This window comes from Pteropus medius, unplaced genomic scaffold (assembly GCF_902729225.1).
Source record: "Pteropus medius unplaced genomic scaffold, Ma_sr-lr_union100, whole genome shotgun sequence".
Taxonomy (NCBI): domain Eukaryota; kingdom Metazoa; phylum Chordata; class Mammalia; order Chiroptera; family Pteropodidae; genus Pteropus; species Pteropus medius.
The window spans coordinates 455554-475997 of NW_024344371.1; the positions used below are offsets into that span (position 1 = coordinate 455554).

General features: G+C 50.7%; 1 protein-coding gene across 3 annotated transcripts in view; it reads right to left on the reverse strand.

The window, feature by feature from the left end:
- The window catches only part of PLXNA2 (plexin A2), a 199625-nt gene that overhangs the window by 14833 nt on the left and 164348 nt on the right, over nucleotides 1-20444 (reverse strand). For all 3 annotated transcript variants that reach the window (XM_039870289.1, XM_039870291.1, XM_039870290.1), the window contains exons 13-22: nucleotides 18993-19144; nucleotides 12788-12905; nucleotides 10745-10881; nucleotides 9673-9840; nucleotides 9449-9542; nucleotides 5353-5592; nucleotides 4575-4718; nucleotides 4051-4285; nucleotides 1875-2017; nucleotides 944-1212 (exon numbers count right to left, since the gene is read on the reverse strand). In XM_039870289.1, the coding sequence (XP_039726223.1) occupies nucleotides 944-1212; nucleotides 1875-2017; nucleotides 4051-4285; nucleotides 4575-4718; nucleotides 5353-5592; nucleotides 9449-9542; nucleotides 9673-9840; nucleotides 10745-10881; nucleotides 12788-12905; nucleotides 18993-19144 (1700 nt within the window). The remainder of the gene's footprint in view (nucleotides 1-943; nucleotides 1213-1874; nucleotides 2018-4050; nucleotides 4286-4574; nucleotides 4719-5352; nucleotides 5593-9448; nucleotides 9543-9672; nucleotides 9841-10744; nucleotides 10882-12787; nucleotides 12906-18992; nucleotides 19145-20444) is intronic.

Below are 20444 nucleotides of genomic sequence, written 5' to 3' on the forward strand. Positions count from 1 at the left end.
CCCCCCGCCCCCCGCTCTGTGCCTGAGATTAGCTCTAATGTAAATACAACAGTTCTTAATGAGAGTTTCTAATGCTCACGCTGGCAGGATGGGGGCTCAGTACGCATAAGACAAAGCCATTCTTCCTCCCTCCTCACCCCACATGGGGCCTGGAAGTCTGAGGCCTTGCTAGGAGAAGGCTGAACGGAAGGCCGAGAAATACAGGTGGCTTATTCCAAAGCTGTGCTAGGCTCCCTGGGGCCTCCAGAAAGGGTGAGCTTGGGGATGGATACTGAGGTCTCCAACCCTCTCCTGCCAGGACAACGGCAACTGGGGAGGGGGCATGTGGTGGATGCTGGGGATTCAGGTCAGGGAGCTGAGACCCGGAGATACAGGCAGCACCAAATCTCCAGCCTGGTGCTGTCCAACCTTCTGCTGGCTGGAAATATTCTCCATCTGTGCCGTCCAATATGGCGGCCAATGTGTGGCGACATTGGTGGAGTGTGGCTAGTGCCATGGAGGAACCGAATTTTACATTTTCCTTCATTTAAATTAATAGTCACATGTAGCTACCCTGTTGGACAGCGTAGTTCTAGATGCGCAGGGAGGGAGATTGTGAGACAGGTGCTCTTGGTGTCTTTTTGTCTATGAGGAAACTAAACAGCAGAGAGGCCATGTCACTGGCCCAAGTTCACACAACTAGCAGGTGGCAGAGCTGGGGATCGAGCCGAGATCTGAGCCAAGGCCTGTGTCCCTCCATCATGTTTAGCAGCTGTAGACACCACATGGCCGCCTGGCCAAAGGAAGATCAGATTCTGTACTGTGAGAAGTGTGAACACAGGCTTTTCTGGGGAGGGGACGCCTCTCTCATGCTGCTTATGGGACCTGCTCTCATAGGCCCTGTGTCCCTGCTCAGGTGCCTGCCACCCCCACCCCCCGCCCCGGCCCTGGCCGCAGCTCAGACCTCCGGAGAAGCAGCTTGGGGTGGTTCTTGTTCTCCAGGTTCTTGTCGATGAGGTCGGAGAGCAGCTGCTTGAGGACGTCGGTGGCATACTCCAGGCGGCCCTGCAGGCCAGTCATGATGAGCGAGGCCACGTTGCCACGGTCGCGCATGGAGAAGCTGCGCTGCAGCTCCAGGGTGCGAATGAAGGTCAGCAAAAACACCTTGTTGTTGATGAGTTGGGCGAAGAGCTTCAGGGCCTTCTCCACGTGCTGCTGCCCATTCCCCTGCACCTGGGTGGGCGCGATAGCATACTCTCAGAGCACAGCTCCTGGCCTCCTAGCCCGGCTCTCACTTAGGGTCTTTGCTGGTGGTATTAGCAGCTGTGGCACCGCTTCCATGACACCCGCAAGCACCCCAGCCACAGAGATGTAGGAGTGGCTGGTCTCTGACGTCTACAGCCTGCTCTGACTTTCCCCTGGGCTGAGAGGGCTGGGCTCCAGGCGGGGCCCTCGATGGTGATGCTGTCCATCGATTTTCTCAAGGATGCCCCACCAGACCTATTCAGCTTTCTAGCTTCCCCTGAATCACCTCTATCCCAATTTACTATCTTTAGTAAAACAAACCAACAAATGAATAAACAAACCTCACAGACTCATAGGTCTTTCCTTGAGCCATCTGAAATCCATTTCAGAATGAGACAGTATTGTAGTTAATTAATTCAGTCATTAATTTAAAAATGAAAAACAATGAGCATTGCCCAGGAATCGTCTCAAAGAACCAGAGTGGCCCCCTTGGCCATGACCTTCCTCATCAGAAATAACCCCGTTGCAGTGATGCTGTTACAAGCTATTTTTCCTCCTCGCTCCTGACCTTTCTCCAAGCGGCTGGCTTATCCTGGGACACCAGGCCCTGCGTCCCTACTGTGCAGCTGGGTCAGGGAGGCCGGCTTTACCTCCAGCTCGCGCAGGACGGGATGGTCCTCAATGCCGGGGAACAGGACTCGCATGGCATAGGTGCGATAGTCCAGGTAGGGGATTCCCGAGCGGTCCAGGTCGCTGGTCAGCTCATTAATGTCGGTCTGGAGCTCGGCAAATGCTACGAAAGTGCAGTGGAGACAGGGGGGCTCAGGAGGGGAACCCGAGCAGGGGAGGGAGAGGCAGGAGAGGAGGGCCTGGGGGGTACGACAGAAAGGGTCATAGGGGTGCATCTCCACAGGGGGTGAGATATCTCCAGGCCGCCTTTCTGAGGTGGTGGCGATAGAGGTGATTTTTACGTTATTTCCTTTTCTGTGCTTATCTATAATTTTGAATTTTCTTTTTGTGTATTAAAAGTGTAGTTGAAACAAAGAAAAACAAAGAACACCGTGACCTGGGTCATGCATGTACTGCAGGTTCTGGAAGCAGGTGAGAGATGGTGGCCAAGGGGATCAAGCAAAGACCAAAACAAGTAGCTTTGCTCCTTTTTTCCAAGCGAGAGACTAAATCAAGATGCAAAAACACTGGGGACGACAAAAATCAAAACTACCATGAGATACCACATCATACGCACTAGGGAGGCTATTTCAAGAAATGGAAAATAACAAACATTACGAGGACGTGGAAATATTGGAATCCTCATACATTGCTGGTGGGAATGTAAATTGGTACAGCTGCTCTGGAAAAGGATTTGGTAGTCCCTTAAACAATTAAATGTGGAATTACCACGTGACCCAGCAATTCCACTCCTAGGTATCTGCCCAAAAGAACTGCAAGCGGGAATTTGAACAGATACTTGTACATGCATGTTTATAGCAGCATTATTCATAATAAATAGCCAGAAGGTGAAAACAACCAAAATGTGAAAGAAGAATGGATAATCAAAATGTGGTCTATACATTCAATGGGATATTATTCAGCCTTGTAAAGGAAGAAAATTCTGTTGCATGCTACAACATGGATGAATTTGAGGACATTATGCTAAGTGCAATAAGCCAGACACAAAGAGACAAATACTGTACGATTGCACATATACGAAATACCTGGAGTAGTCAAATTCATAGGAACAGAAAGTGCAATGGTAGTTGCCAAGGTGAGGTGAGGGGGTAATTGGGGTTATTGTTTAGTGGATATAGTGTTTCAGCTGGGGAAGAAGAGAAACTTCTGGAGATGAATGGTAGTGGTGGCTACACAGCAAAGCGGATGTACTTAATGCCACAAAATTGGAGGAGGGGCGAACACTGGGGGGTAGAGACAGTGAGGGTTAAGACAGTAAATTTTATGTTATGTATATTTTAATACACACACGCACACAAGAAACTGAGAACAAAACTAAACCCAGCCTTGGGGCGCCCTGGGCACAAGGCCCTCAGCTGACAGGGGATCCTCCCCTTGGGCAGGCCTGTCTCCTGGTGAGCTCCTCTCCCCTCCTCCCCAGCCTGGAACCAGGAGGAGCCCTTTCCTTAGCCCGGCTCTTCCCTGACAACTAGCAGAGGGCTTGTTTCTGGTCCTGTTTGCAGCAAAAGGAGAAATGTTTTGATACCTAATTAAAATGTTTACCCGGAGAGCCCACTGGGTCCTCAGCCTAGGGGACAACCAGGTAAATCCGTCACCTTGCAGCTGTGGCTGCGTGAGAGGTGGAAGAAAACAGTCTCCGCTCCCACACATGTCCAAGGCCAAGGACACCAGCAAGCCTGGTTCAGAGGCTCAGCCTGCTGCACTCATGGAAAACAAATCCTGGGGGTGGAGGTGGGGCGGGGGATGAGGTGGGAGCAGGTGAGATGCTCTCCACCTTTCCCGTAGCGGCTGCTTCCGCGTGCTCCCGGGACGTTATGCAAAAGGAGCCGGATGCTCCCACATGGGAGATTCTGACCGTGGGGAGACTGAGGCTCTGAGAGGGAGAGGAAGGTGGCCGGGTTGCAGGATGAGTCAGAGTCGGGGGACAGAACAATGTAACCAGGCCTAGGGCCTCACCTTGGGCATTCTTAATAGGACTTGTTGGCCCTGAGGGCACAGGAAGTTTAGGGAAAAGAGGCCAAAGTGGAGTGCAATGGCTTGGGGTGGAAGGGATGGGAGCGAAGAGGAGCTGTCGATAAGGACGGGTTAGTAAGGTAGTAAGAGGGACGTGAGAAGCGAGGCTGTGCCGCCACTGACCTTCCTTACACTCCAAGGCCACCCGGGACTCCAGGTTGTCCATCTGCATTTGGAGCCTCTTCAGAGTGAGGTCATTTTCTCGAGATTTCCGCTTGTAGGCAATGAGGACGATGATGACAATGATGAGAAGGAGGCTGCCGCCTGCCGCGATGCTGATGATGGCTGGCAGGGTCAGCAAGCTGTCTGAGATGACACTCACCGAGCCAGGAGAGAACACCATCCCGCCCACGTGAACCTGTGCATTGCACACACATAGATGCTGTAGAGCCCTGGCATGCCATGGAATCCTTGTCGTTTCAGAAAGGACAGGAGAGGCCACACGCACACAGTGCAGTCTGGACGCAAAACAACTTCCTGCTGATTATCTGCCTACCTTTTCTTGTGTTCTCAACTTCTACCCATTTTAACACACGACTTGGAAATAGGGTATGGAAAAGATGGAAGACAGAGCCTTTCTTTATGACAGATCACATATATGCATGGAGTGGAAAGGAGGGACTAACAAAAGAAGAGGGCTCACTCACCATGACCTTGTGCTGCCCCGTGAGGTTGGGGGGCTCGCAGAGGAGCTGTGTCTCCGACACAGTGACAGCACATGGGGTCTCTCCAATCAGCACTGTGTAGTTGAGTTTGGCACCTCCAGAGGCAGGAGGGCAGAGGTTTTTGCCCTGTAGATAACAGTAATCTTAATAGGAGTAATTGACACAGGCTTGCAGAAGTTAATTGCCTTTTTAAAAAAAAGATGAAGGAGGTAGATTAAGGAGGGGAGGGCAGCAATGCAAAAAGAAATCGAGTCCATGGTAAGTTTTTGGAGAGGACGTCAAACAGCCACAATTTAGACAGAAAGAGAGAAATGACGGGAGGAGAAAATGAAAGAGAAGAAGAGATTGGGAAAGAGAGGAAGGGGAGACAGAACACTAAACAAATGAAACTTTGGGGCAGGACGTGTGGGAAATAATGAAAGTTATGCAGTAACAAAACACTTGTGCCAGGAAACTGTGGCCTCCTGGAACATGTGCGCCAGTTACGGTGGCCGTGGAAGCAGTCGATAAAAGCAATGGTTGCTTCCAACTCACTGCAGAACTTCTGGGTCCCAAAGCTCACAAGAACAAGCCAAAATGTTCTAAAGTGTTTCTTGGGACTCTCAGGCGCAAAATATATCACTCGATGGGTCAACAAGCTGTAAACAAGCTCCCTCTGCAGGGAGACGCCAGCTTCGTGAGTCCACATGTGCAGCAGCAGAACAAGAAAGCCCAGGAGAGGGGGTGCTCTCTTCCATCTCCGCCCTCCCCACATTCCTACCTTCAGAATGATGGGGGATCCCGGCTTCTGATCCAGGACTCCAGTAGGACTGAGCAGTTCGAAGGTCGGGTTGGGGTAGTAGATGAACTTGGTGTCGTTGTAGATGAGCAAGGACTGTACATTGTTGAAGACGAAGCCAAACTCATCTGGCCGCTCCACAGTGTCCAGGCCCGGCCGGTAGTCCGTGGTCAGAGAGGGCGCCAGGCAGGTGAGGGTGGTGGTGTTTACAGCTTTGCACACCTGCGGGGCCCGGAGTGCAGAACTCAAACGCTGAGCGGGTGACGTCGGGGTCCTGTGCCACCCTTCCCACCCTCTGCTTGCTTTGGTTGTCACCATTGTGTTACTTGCTTGTCTTTATTACATGGTGAACCTCTTGAGAAAAAGGGCTGTGAACTTAATTTCGGGGGGATGCATTTTAACTTCATTCATTTATTCACCAACACTGCCTGAGTGCCTACTTTGTGACAGGTACTGTGCTAAGATTTGGGGCTATCTCGTGAAATAGATTCAACAAGAATAATACAGTCCTGGCAGAGGGCTGGGAACACAGTAGGGATGAGGGAGCACGGAAAGTTTGAGGAAAAAGTAGAGCAGAAGCAGTGCAGGGTGTGAGTATGAGTGTGAGCGTGAGTGTGTGGGGGGGTGGGGCACATAGTAGGTGTTCAGTTAATGTTCACTGACTATGTTGATGAATAAAAAGGAGACTTCAACTCTTTAAATGTTCTACTTAGGATCTCTCTCTTCTCCAACCAAGTGTCCCTAACTCTGCACGGGGTAAACTTCGATATCGACACTGATTTCATAATGTCCTCTCCTTCTTGGAGGATCCCAGTCTCCCAGCTAAAATCCTAGCTGGGCTGGCTCCTCCTTAGCATGCCATGTTCTCCTCTGCTTCAGTTCCAGGGCTGCTCAAGGCAGCAGTCAGACTAAAGAAACCACTACAGGACCCACGTGGGACTTGGGAAGAAAACCGGGACTTCTACCCCCATGGCTCAACTTGGGTTTTGGGAGCCACAGTGTCCCAGCGACAGCCAAGGGCATCTGTGAGAACTCGGTCTACTCAAGTACATGTTGTCCTGGCAGGTCCACACGTGTGTCTGGCCAACATACACAAACACGGACTTCATGTTCAGAAAACAAGACCGCGTGTGAAATTGCAAAAAAGCTGACACTTGCACGGAGATTACGTCAGAGCTCCGAGGCCCAGTGTTAACCCTCGCTTTCCAGAGGGAGTCTGCGCTTAAACCACCCCTCCCTGAGGGCTTCAGGCCATACTGGAGGTCAGTTACCATTCCTGCCCTTTTCGGCTCACACTTCAGTAGCTCCTTGGACGTCCCTTTTCATGTTCTAGCTGGGGACATTTTGTCATGAGAAAAATGGGGGTACAGTCCAACGGGTAGAGTTGAGTCGGGGAGTCTCAAGCTCCGGGCTCTGCGAAGCAGACACGCCACCCACTCCCCACCCCACTTCGTCCCCGCTCATCCCAGTCCCTCCGACTGGACTCTTTTATGAATAAGCAAATCACTCCCAAACAAGGGGCCTCTGTTTGCTTCCCGCCCTGTGCTGCATCGGCACTTTGTTTGCCAAACATTCCTTTGGGTTTTGTGGCCTTCCCTTTGGCCCTTCTTACTTCTCGCTGGGGCTGCTTCATGACCCAAAGGCAAAGGGAGGCCTGGTGAGCTGAGGCTGCCATGGGGCCCGAGCATGGCTGAGGGGCCATGTGCTTCTCTTCCCCACTCCCGAAAGAGAAGGCCCAAGGCAGAGTTCATGAGCTTCCTACCGTGGAGTCAGGCTTGATAGAAAACTGCAGACCCCAGGCCTCTCCTGGAGGCGTGCTAGCCTGCAGACCCCAGGCAGGTCACTACTAAGCTGAGGGCCTCCAACTCACAAGAGGGTAGAACTAGAAACTACTTCTTAACTCCTTGAAACACTGAGGTCACGGTGGGTGGGTTGGGGGTCTGCTGTGGAGATCCCTGCTCAGGTCCGCTGGGAGGGGAGAGGGCTTCTGGGACTGAGCCTTCTCAGGCAGAGGCCTCCCAGCCCAGCCTTCTCTTCCAATGGCTTCCCCAGGACTAATGCTGCAGCCTTTGGCGGTGGACCATGCCCGTCACATACTCATTCTCCCAAATTCCCTCTGTGCTATATTGACCATGTCTTTTATCTTCTGTGTTCTGGCGCTTTAACATCTGGGGCCTTGCTGACCCTGGAGAGACTGCCCCTCACCAGGCTCGCTAGTTCCTGGGGCAGCAAACAATCTGCTACCTGCTAGAGCATGCTGTTGGAACACGAACAACCAATCCACACCCCCAACCACCTCCTTTCACACTGTGGGAATCTATCCACTCTATCCACCTTCCCTAACCCCACCAGGGCCAGGCGCCAGACACCTGGGGCAGCCCTTCTGCCCCAGAGCCCAGTAAAATGCTCCAAGTTGGCCCCTCCTACACTTGCTTATCTCGCCTTGCTAGTTCCTTCCGTAGAAACCACAACAAAGGCTCTTGCCCATTGCCTTTTCTCCTTCTGCTTTCTAAACTACCCTGGGGCTCCCCTGCGTGCGTAACCCCTATCCCTCCATTGTGGCATGGCCCCCTTCTCTTGGGATTGGTCAGTTTAACCAACTATCTTTCCAGTGGCAGTTATCTCCTGGTCTGTCGGCCTTGCCATACCTGAATAATAAGGCAAGCTAAATTTTCAAAACGTACCTAATTTGTTTTGGGGTTTCATCCTTCCTGTGAACTCACTATTCCCATCCCTACCCCTCACTCTCCTCCCTTTCATTTAGGCCCTAGAGGTGGACAGTTGGACACACAGCTACTGGGGACACTTGGTCTGGAAATAGAGTGGGGACAGAGACCCTTTTACCTGTGGATCAAGTTCTACACATGGGATAAGGAGGCGTGTGCCTGCTCAGCCCAAAGAGTGGATACTGAAAGGACGACCCAGGTGTCCCCATGTCTCTGGCATGATGGAATGCCAAGCCCAGGAACATCTCATGTGGTCTAATTACAGAGAGTTTAGATGTTTGGCATCTAGCCCAGCCCTGCAACCAGCCACCTTCATGACTGGGGGCAAGTTTCCTCAACTGTCCAAGGAGGAGGTTGGACCAGATGATCCCTGAGACTGTTCCAGATCTAGCTTTCCAGCACCCTGTCATTTTGTGTATTTCTGTTTCCTAAGGAAGCCTCAAGCATGCTGGGAATGTGTCAGGGATAGGAGGGTAGATATAAAACAATCTTTCTCATCTCCATCTCAGCCTAGGCGATCTCTTGAAGGTCGAAGCAGTAATAATAGTAATTCATATGAGGAATAGTGGCCATAATTTATAATACCAGCATCTCCTGGACTATAATTATGAATACAATAATGTTTCAGAAAATATTAGCTAAGAAGAGTGAGATGGAGCCAGTGGAACTAAAAAATTTATAACATATCAGATATTCTGCTCTTATGATAGAAAATTTCTTTAAAATCACAAAAATCCTTACTGAAAAAAATTGAATTACATGGCTCTGCACAGAGGAATAGAGTAAAATGTTCAACCTGATTATTTTAGTGACCAGGATGGAACCATCTGCATGCAGTGACTAACGTTTATTAAGTGCCAACCTAGCGCTGGCCAGCTGCTGCAGGTTACAAACCTGTGAGGTGAGTCTTATCACCATTTATAGCCGAGGATGGGGGATCAGAGAGGTTAACTGACTTGAACATGGTTGCTCAGCTAATAGATGGCAGTGTCCTGCTTCCGATCCAGAAGTATCTGAATTTGGAGCCAGAATTTCTTCACCCTCTCACACTGCTTCTTATCAGACCTTAAAGTGAGCATGACATAAAACAGGAACCCTTTTGTGCTGTATCTTAAGCTCAGAAGGCACTACGTTTATATACTCATTATATCACCTTCTGATAGGAAATTATTATATCATAATTATAAAATTCATTGTCACGCTCAGGTGTTTGAAGCCATGATTCCAGACTCAGTCTTGAGCCAGCTTCCTTCTCCTGTAGTCAGATGCTCCCAACACAGAGCTCATCACATTGCAAAACACAGACACACAGCTGAGTCTGCTGAGGGCAGAACGGGCCAGTGGTTACTCACATTGACAGATTCTTTGCCATTAAACTTGACCCGGATCCTTGGCTCCTGAATGACATCCAGGTTGAAGCCTGTGATGGTCAGGGGGGTGTGGCCACTGGGAACAAGAAGAGTCTAGGTTAGGTAAAAACCCTCTCAAACTGCCATCTCAATCCCTCGCAAGCCACACTAGGGCTGAAGGGGTGACGCCACGCGGCACTGGGTGCCTCCTCCAGCCTCTGCCTCACCTGGCGATGCTCCACTCTGGCTCGATGCGCTGCACCCGGGGGTCGTCTATGTACTCGAACTGCAGGCTGTTATCCACGTGGGCTCGGTCGACGCTCACGGAAACGGGGACTGGGCCCAGTCCGTTGGACGATGGGGGTGAGACGCACACGATCTCATTCATCGACCGCCTGCCAGGGGGACAGCAGGAGGGTTGTGAAGAAGGGCATGGGCAACAGGGGGCACCCTCTGGCTTGAAAAGGGGTTTTCTGCAGGCCAGCAAGTGTCCTCTGTCCTGTAATACGGTATACTACGGAACATGGCCCTCTTCAGTGGATATCAGTGCCTCCTTTTACCTGAGATCCAACTCTGGATTAGGAAGGAGCGAGTTGGAGAAGGGGATTAAACGTGGGGCAGCGGCGGGGCTTCCTGGGCTTTGGGAGGACTCCACTTTCCTGGATTTTTCTAGACTACGACTACTTAGCTGGTGCTTAGAGTCCAGAGAGTCAGTTAATAAATATTCATTGAACACCCACTATGCAGAGAAGTGGACACACAGTCCTTGCCCTTAGGGAGTTTATGGTCCAAGGAGGCAATTATCAGATAATACTGGCCGAGTTGGGTTCTCGTCCATGGAGCCTTTCACAATTCTCTCAGGATTCTCTACGTCTCCATTGGAGGCATCTGACAAATAGCAGGTGTTCAGGTTTCCAGGCCCAAAAGATGCCCTGAGAATGAGTCTGTGTGTTTGTTGAGGATGGTCATGCAATGTTCACGTTTCTCAAGTGACCACAGTGGGTATCCAATGAATGTGTGGTCCTGATGGTGACCAGAGAGCTCCTGGGAGCCTTTCTCATCTGCGGTTCCCATGACCGTCACTTCTAATTATTTCTAGAAGGATCCAGACCCTGTGATACATGAGATATACATTGACTAGTGGAATATTGTTCTCACAGTGACTGGAATGGTGCTTGAGTCCAGGATGTAGCATATAACATGAAGATGACGGGCAGGCACGTGTATGAACATGCACAAGAACATGTGTGCACAGGCCACATGAGGACAGTCTTCTCGTGCTCGTCCGAGGCCTCTTACCCATAGAACTCGCAGGTCTGATTGCCCAGGTACACGGCCACGCTGCTCCCAGCCCCAAGGTAATGGCCTGTGATGGTCACCATGGTGCCTCCTGACTCTGGCCCTCGGATGGGGTTGAGTGACATCACGGAAGGGTTCTTTGGGAGGAAGCAGAGAAATGATCACAGCTCGGGTTTTTCCCAAAGGGATGGACCCAAGCTAGACTTAAGGATGGAAGGAGGGACAAACTCCATGCTCAGAGTACAGGTACTTTTCTACCCTTTCGAATCCCAGACACTCTCTCTGCCTGGAGCTGAGACCCTTTCGAAGAAGAAGCTCCAGACATACGCAGGGAAGGCAGAAAGGTCATGTTTTGGAATTAATTAACTCCCCGGGGAATCTCATGCTCATAATACTGATGGGAAGGCCGAGGTGACAGTGACTAATCAATTAGTTTACAAATTGAGAACAATTTGGAAATGCTTCTCTATCTAGAGCCTGTACTGATTTTTTTGGCACAAAATCGATAGGGTTGAATAAAGCATCCATGCCTGGATTGGGCCACCGAGAGGCGAAAGTCCTCCATTCATGGTCTATGCACATGTCCTTCTTCTGTCCCTCTCTAAACATATGCGAAGGGCACGGCAGGGTGCCTGGTGCAGGGAGCTGTCAGTAAACGTTAGAGATGGCTTCCCCAACCTGTATCAGGAAGATGGCCCATCACTGGCTGGGATTTTCTAGTAAGCTCATTAAGTTGTAAAAGTAAGCCTGAAGCTTAAAAGAGATGTCATTTAGCCTAAAATACATCAGGCAGCTGACCTAAATCGGAAAGGAATTGCTTCTGTCTGTAGGGCAGCGGAGAGGAGTCGAAAGTGCGTTTAACTGAGCAACTACCCAGGCCTGAAGTAGCCACATTAGCCACTCACTAGTGACGGGCCCTAAAGCAAGTTTCTACATCACCCCAGGCTTTTGTTTGCTCCTCTGTCAAGAGAGGAAAGTGGACTAAATTATCTGTAAAGCTTCTCCCTGCTCTGGCATTCTACAGTTCTCTCTCCATCTAGTGTGTGTGTTTGCGTCTCATACAAGGCCCTGATGGGGCAGGCTGGTGACAGATAGGCAGCGATTCTCTCCAATTCGAGAGAGAAGAGTACATGAAAGAGGCACAGATGCTGGGATGAGAAGGCAGAGACTGAAAGACCCGCAAGAAGCAGTAAAAGACTTAAGAGAAGAGACTCTTGTGGTTTAATGAATTTTCAAAACTCTTAGCAAGGCTGGTTTGACCCCACCTGCTGGCACTGACACTTTTTTTATGAAGAATTTCATGTGGCAATGCAGGTAAGTGTCAGAAAAGTGACTTTAAGGCCCCAGAAGCAAGTTATCGATTCAGTAAGAATTTAGCCCTGGTGGACTCCAGGGCCTCAGAAGCAAGTTATTGATTCAGTAGGAATATAGTGCCAGCTTTAAAGAAAGACTTTGATCCTACTACCTGCTGCCTGAGTGTGAAGAGATGTTTTCGGGTGCGAATGTGTGCATATGTGTGTACAACCGCACCAACACACATAGCAACTCTCTTGTACACTTCCATGATCCTGCACACGGACACACGTCACTGCAGATTTCAAGTGACTCCTCTAAATTCCTGTTTATAATGTCCTTGGCAGAAAACAAAGCTTGCTGATAAATACAGACTTTTTAAATTAGGTCCCTCAGGCACTCTGTCCTCATTAGGTTGGTATTAGAGGACAATCTAGCATTGGCTGGGACAAAGGACAGCCCCTCCCCACCCTGGGAGGTGCTTTCTAAGATTCGATTTCTAAGAAAGGCCTGGTTTTGCCTTATTTAGAACAGTGCCCTGTGGCTCTATGGGACGCTCTGCAGTACTGTTAGTCACATACCCGTCCCATCCAGAAAGACAGGCTTGCAAAGTGAGGCTAGAAGTTCCCTTTTCTGGTCTCCTGGAGGTGTCTGACTTGGGAGGGGGTACATAGGACCTTCCTGGGAGAAGTGTGGAAGGAAGTGTGCCCTTGCTGGGAGCTGTAGCTTTGCACCAGACCCAGTACTTACCACGAAGGTGTACTGTTGATGGGACTTGGTCATGAACTCTGGCTTACACTCGCCGATGCACAGGCGCACGGGCCCGGAGGTGGTTCCCACGAGGGCATGGCCCATCTCACAGACGATCCTGAGGAGCAAGCAAACCTTCCTGTGAGAGGTGCAGCCAGAGCTGGCATCCCTGCCCCATCTTGCTCACCTAGTACAGTGCATGACTCATCACAGTCATGCCACAGTGCTAGACCAAGACTCAGCTATCTCACCCATCTCGCTGTGAGACCTTTGGGTAAAGTGCTCTCCCTCTCTGGACGTCAGTCTCTCATCTGTACAGTAAGAGGTTGGATGAGAGAATTTCTAAAGCCCTCTGTGCCTTCAGAACGCTATGCTGCCTAATCCTCGGAACAAGCCTGTAGTCCCACTGCTTAGTGCAATGCCTAGGACCCAATATTTGTGGAACAAACCTAATGTCCAACAGAGAGATGTAGGAATCTGCAGTGAAAGAGATGTGTTCTTTCCTAGGTGGTAAGCCAACACTGCAACTCTTCCTAAAAGGGAGTGAGGGCCTATTTGTCAAACTGATTCAATCGTGGTTTCCTGAAGTGAGTTTTAAAAAGAGAATAAACAATCTGGTGAGATAGCGAGAGCCCCAAACGGGAGCACAATGGGAGGAGTGGAGCTCTGTGTCAGTAGGCGAAGGGCTGGGAGTTGGATGAGTTCATTAGGACAGCAGTGGACACCAGACTCCCACTTAATCACAGGCTGAGCGTGTTGTGCTGGTGGGCGAGGCAGTGAATCAGCCCTGGGGTTGGAAGTCCTGTCGCACATTAGGAGGAGAGCTGGCGGGAGGAGGGGGTGCCACGTGCTCTCTCCTGAAGTGCAGATCAATACGCTCAGTGACGACTTGGCTGGTGCCTGAGATAAGTTACAACTAGCACGTTTACAGACTGGTTGCCTTGGCCACGGCAGCCACCTAGAAAGGGTGGGCAGTTGAAGGATATGGGAGAGATTGAAGAAATAGGGTTCTTGGGGGTACCTCTTGCCTGGGATTCTAAGGCATGGGGTGAGTGGGAAAAGGCCCCATCGGGCTCAGCAAAAAGGAACTGGGAACTGAGGGAAAGATTTTCCTTCTCTCCCGACACCATGTAAGAGTTCAGAGCAGTCTGGCACCCCAGGTAGGTTTGCTTAGTAGGGAGTCAGCAAAACAGGCCCCCTTTACACTAATCCCCAGCATTATCCTGGCACTGTGGGGAAGATCCGTGTTTAACCGAGCGATGCTTATCTCAACAGCTTCTCTAGGAAGGAAGGTAACTAAACAGAGATTTCATTTCGATGTAATAAAACTTGCATTAAACAAATACACCGCATGCTCGCACACGCAGTGTGCCGCTGATCTCTGTCCCCTTCGTAACAGTTAATCCCAAATAAGCACTTTCACTCCTGGTGAATATTTACTTAACATGCAATAACTGTCTTATTACGTTTAGCATATTAGATTCAACAAGAAAGTACTGAATGCACAAAGAAGGATACGCGCCTGTCCCTTTCTCTATGAATGAATAAATTAATTATGAACCCAGAGTAAAGATGATAGCGATGATCAATTAGTCTTTGACACGTAATTGTCTCCTTAAACCTCATTAGGGGAACATTTGAGAAGTCTAATTTAAGGTACTATGTGTGGCTATCTCCATGCTGCTACCCGCTTACGAAACAGCTCTCTCAACCTGTCTCCTGGGCCCTAACGCCTGCTGCTGCTTGGGGTTCTCTGCCACCCTGCAAACCATGCCTTGTGCCCTTGAGGACCTCCAAGGGAGAACCAGCTATCCACTGTGGGTGGCCAGGGGGAGAGAGGGCACAGAAGACGAGGGAGCAGATAAGTCTCTTTCCTTCTCTTCTAATCAGGGCTTTCTTGTCCCTCATTCGCCCCCTGGGACAATCTGTGCCAGAGTGAGTCTCCAAAAGAAAAGAAGGAAGAAATCATGGCAGGCTTGAAATGTGAGAGGAAATATGAAAATGTATAAAGGTCATGGGCATATTTGTTCCTCCCTGGACCATCCCGGGGCCTGTCTAAGAGACAAGAAGGCCTAGAGAGGCCTGTTCAGCCGTCCCTGTAGAAATACTGTGTTTTCTAGGACATTTTTTTTTTTTTTGCTCAGAGTTCATGTCCCAAAAGATAAGCTTTTCATGGTAAGCATGGGAGATGGGGGATGGGTGGCAGATGGGCACTGCCCAAGTGTCCAAGGCCGAGTGACTGCAGCTGGCTTCGAATGCCCCACCTGGAAGGGTGTAATGCAGAGTACCAGGAGCTGGGCTGCAGTGTGGGCCAGAGCTGGACCATGGGTTCCTGTCCTTGGCACTGCAGCTGACCTCTCTCCCTACCTGTGAAGTGAGGGTCAACTTCATCGAGTGAGTGGGAAGAGGGGCAGTGGGCTGTAGGAAAAGGTCTGGGTAGGTAGGTCTAAGAATTGGGCGAGAAACGTAAGGAATCAGGCAGCATTGCAGGAAAACTCGAATGTCCTCCAACTCTTCTTCCTATTTTATTCCTGGGACTCAGTACTTGCAGGGAAGGATGGAAAGGCGTCCTTGAGTGTATTTGTTGTAGGCATTGAATTTAATCTCAGGGAGATTAGGGAGTTAAAGGAAGAAGCAAGGACGGCTACGAGGAGTGGAAAGGGTTACAGCGAAGAGTGAGAATCAAGTCATACCTTATAATAAGAAGAGTTATAATGTACTGAGCTGTGATCTTGGCAGGCACTGTGTAAGAGAGGATCTTGTGTCATCCTCCGGCTCTCCTGTGGGGAGGGTCTTATGATCTCCATTTTATAGACAATGAAACTAAGACTCAGAGATGCTCAGAGACTCATTACAGCCACAGTTCTGGTAAGTGGCAGAGCCGTGATTCACATCCACGTCAGCCTGACTCCAGAGCTCATGCCTTTGACTACTCCACTCGAATGCCTCTAGAATTAATGGAGTAATCTGTAATACATCTTTTGGAGAGGGGACAGCATGGACATGGCAGCAATGCTGGGGTGGAGATGAGGTTGTTGGCAGGGGAGGGGGAGTAGGGGAGGAAAGACCTGGCTGGTCACTGAGACCCTGAGAGCTAACCCCCTGTGCCCCCTGCCTTCCTGGCTGTAGATGCCACAGGCGGTGGTGTGTGCGCCGCTTCCTCCTTCGCGCCTTACAAGTTGGCTAAGTTCCCGTGGTTTGATTTCTGGGGCCTCCTGCCTTTCTGCCTCCTCCTGGTGTCCCTGGTGACACCAGGCTTATTATTAGGAGATGACAGCTGGGGATGTTTTCTCCTTGTAAAATGAGGAGTTGGACTAAACAACTATCCAATGGTTATTTACCTTCAACACTTGAAGGCTTGACTCCTCCTTGTTGACAGGGGGCTTCTGGAGACACATTAGTGCCACCAATAAACTTTCTAATGGTGGGAGGTGCAGATCCCACGAGGAATATCGTTTACTGATTCTGGCATCCTAAGGACCACGGAAGCCGTTGTAGAGATCCTCTGTTTCTACAAACCCATTTTCCAGATGGGACATTTGAGGACCAGGGAGCAAAGTCACTTGCCCAAAGTCACCTAGCTCATAAATAGCTGAGCTCTTGGCACCCAGCTAGTGCCCTTGCTCCCACACTGTATCGCCTCTCATGGACTGGCATAGTGGTGCCTTTCTCCCCACGTGTGCACCCTGGGGTGGGGAGCACACACATCTACCATCTATCAGGCTGTGGCAGAGTTCACAGGTACAGCAGATGAGAGGAAGGGGGTCTGAGGACCGAAGTTGAGTCCATCTCACACAGAGACCCTGTCCCAGGAAGGGCTAGGCTGCAGCCTCAACCTGTGTCCCACTGCCTGGAAAATGTCCTGTGATGGAATCACCTGGCCCTCCACAGTTCTGTGGGGTGCTGATTGCAGGACTAAGTGGGGCCCTTTAACCAACATTAACCTAATTGCTGAGTGATAGATGGTAGGCACAAGCATATGGTGAGTCATTACCATGCCCGCTAATCCTGCCCGCGCCCGGGACTCTGCACCGTGCCCATTTAGCCAAATTCATCTTTCGCAGACATCTGTAACGATGGAGCCTGCTGCTCCCCGCCCAGGATGGAGGCTTTAATGATGTTAACGAAGTCTGATACCTCGGGAGCGGTAATGAGCCTGGCACGGCTGGAAACCAGGGCTGCATGGAGCCAAGGTGCCGAGTGCGCTTGCCGCCTCCTGCCTGCCCCTCTCTCTGACGACCGACGACAGTGGCAGTGTTCTAGGGTGACCACCAGACTTGGCAGGGGTCTGGGGCAACCATTCACCTTCCCAGGCGCCCCTCATATCCTCACTTCCCGTTTCTCTCAGCACTTTCTTCCCTAAGGCCGTGGGTGAGTGCAGAGCATTTGATTTCATAGATAAAGCTCTATTTCTTTATGGCACATTACAGTCTCCATTTTACGATCTTATTTAATTTTTCTCAAAACCCGCGTGGCAGGACTCATGATTTCCATCAGGCCGATATGATCAGAGGGACCGAACAGTGTGCTAAGGTCTCAGGGCTGGCAGGCAGAGGAGCCAGGACTGAGAACAGCTTTGAATTCCAAATCTCACGCCATGTCCATGTCCAGCTGCCCAAGAGTTTACTCTTCTCAGCTCGAAGCCTCTCATCGCTCTCTCACAGCCCTTTGCTTTGGAGTCTCATCGCGCTGGAGGTCCAGTTTGTGCCCAGAGGCCCAAGGCAGGTCCTGGAGGCCGCAGTGGACTTGGGTCCGTGAGACCCGGTGTCTAGCCCCGTCTGGCAGGGTGCTGGGCTCTGTAAAGACCCTCTGACTGCGAGGACTCCTCTTCTGGCTCAGAAGTGCTACTGAAGCCATGTCCCCTTCTCCTCCCTCTTCTCTTTCCTGTAGACCTTGCCAGCCTTTCCTCTGAGATGCATCCCTTGCAGGCATGAGGTTGTCAGTGAGGGACCAGGTCTGAAGGACAAGGTCAGCTCCTTCTTCTCTCGTGGGTCTGGCAGAAATCACACCCGCCTCACAATCTGGGAATTCACCTTTCTGACCCTGACCCTGGGCCACACTGGAATCATGGCCTCTGACTCTGGAAGCCATATGCTGACGAATCATGGAATTTTTTGGCCACTCTTACCCAGGAGTCTCGCCCCATTGCTGTTAAGGAAGGGAAAGAGGCCTGGACTAGGAGTCGGGAGACTCAAGTTTCAACTCAGCCTTGACCTCTTATACTCTGAGTGAATGGGGAATCATTGCATTTCTCTCTCTCGCTTTGTAAAATGACGGCAACAACATGCACCTCTCAGAGTCCTCACCGATTAAAAGTGAGATAATGGATGAGAAAGTGCAAGGGCTGACACAAGACAAAGTGATGTCATTTTCATGGTTGCTACTAAAGGCTGGCTCTGGGGAGGTCAGAGGGAGGACCTGAAACTGCAGGGGGTGGAGCTTAGGGGAGAAGCCCCTTCCCCAAGCCACGCTCTGGGTCAAACTCCTAGAACTCCTTGAAGAGCTGTTCCCGGTGGAACCATGGTGACTTGACCCTACTTTACCTGACAAATCACACAGATGATCCGGCTGCTCCCCTCCCTTTCTCCTTTGGAGGGTAGGCACCCCTCCTTCTACTCTTCCGCCCAAGCTTTGTGCCCACCTCCTGCCCACCAACTCCACAGCGGCCTCCGCTGCCAAACGAACACCCCAGATTGAAACATATGTCACTCCCGGAGCCCCGTTCGCTTGTCCGCTGCTACATGCCTATTTTCTAATTTCCAGCTGACATTTTCTTTAGTGAAATAAATGAATTTGCTCCGGCGGAGGCCCGGCTCGGATTAAGCTGCTGTCAGAGCCCCATGAGCCAAACAAATTGTTGCCCACAGTCCACTGTGCGGGATGCATTCCAATGGCGTCTGGCAGAGGAGGGGCCAGGGAGGGAGAGGAGGAGCCTGGGCTGGCTGGGAAGCTGATTCAGTCGCACCAGCGGGCAGGTGACGGCTGAACGAGGGGCAGCGTTACACTGGGAGCCCCGACGCCGATGCCAGAGGAGCCAGGGGACAGAGAATGGAACAGTATACACCCCTCTGAGAGTAGGGGAGGCTTCCGGGGGCAGGGTACGTGGGAGAAGAGAGATGGGAAATGAATCCTGGAGAAGGGAAGGGCGACGGTGTTTCCTGGAAGCCCCCAGGGAAAAGGGTGGGCCGGAGCCGACCAGACTCACTGCTCAGCGATGATGTAATCCCCTGGCAGTGGTGTGCAGGGCACCCCGGCCACCTGCACATGGTGGGCGATCTCAGAGAAGTCCAGACCCAGGTTCACGCCGTGGATGGTCACTCGAGTCCCTCCCTCAGGTGGTCCAGACACTGTCAGAATCTGTGGGAGGGAAATGGGATTAGTTTGGTGGCAGCACCCTCCCCTCCCCCGAGGAAGGGTGAGGGACTCTGATGGACACCTGGAATCTGGGCGAACAGTGTTTTCTCCACTTTTTAGCTTCTCTTGAATCCCGACATCACCTTATTTTATACTACTTTCTTGGTTCTTTAGGTCAGTAACTCATTCATTCAATCGTTCATTTTTTTAAAAGAAATCAGAAAGTCCTGGACTCGTCAGAAAATCGTTGCGATGCGTCTCTAATTCACTAGTCGCCTGATTGTGATCGAGTCACATAATCTTCCTGAACCTCAGTTTTTCTTAGTTGTGAAGGGGAGATAGTCATCTCTACCAGCCTCGTCCCTTGGGCTCTGTTCTACCCAATAGAGGGTGTTGGGAGCATTCTGTAAACCAGAGAGGGCTTTGCAATTGTGAGGTGCTGTCATTGTTACTCTGTGTGTGGAGGTGCTGATGAATACACAGGAAATTTGTCCTCAAGGAACTTTGGTCAAGAGGAATAGATAAAGGAAGCCATAAATAATGCTGTTACTGGGTACACAGTAATAAGGTGGATTCAGAAGGAAACCTGTGGGAGCCCAGAGGAGCCCCCAGTTAGGTACTGCTGCAGGGGGATGATCAAAGTAGATGTGACACTGTTCTGGAAAAATATCCCATGATGCATGCTAGGAGCAAATTGAAACTACAATTTTCCAAAATTTGCTGGCTTCCTGTTAGAATTAAGGGTGACTTAATTCAGTCATCAAATGATGACTGTCTCATTTTGCTCCGACCCAACAGGAAAAGGAACCACGGGATCGGACTCTCCCAAGGTATAAACTTCCGTCTGGGAATACGTCAGGCTCTCGGAAAAATGCAGCTCTCTGGCAGCCCACAGATCCCAGTAAGTTCACACTTTGTGATCTATAGTTATCCAAAGTAGAAGGAAATTAGACAAGAACTCAGCCCTAAACAGGAACAAAGAATGTCAGAACTAGAAGGAGACTTGGAATGTCTTATTCTAAGATGCTTGTGCAACCTATACACACAGTTGTAAGGAAGTGCAGGGCTCTTTCCACTACACCATTAGAAAGGCAAGACAGGGATGGAAGGAGGGAGAGAGGGAAGAGGGGTTGGTCAAGGCCCAGGGTTCACCAGACTCTCTCAGACGGAGCCCCTGGGCAGAGAGATGTAGCCCTGGGCCCTTCTGTCCTCGGATCCCTCTGGGGAGTCTTCTCTTAGCCCTGCATGTGCTGGTAAAGTGCCCACTGGGCAGCGGAGGCAGTGTACCGCAGGGCACAGGTAA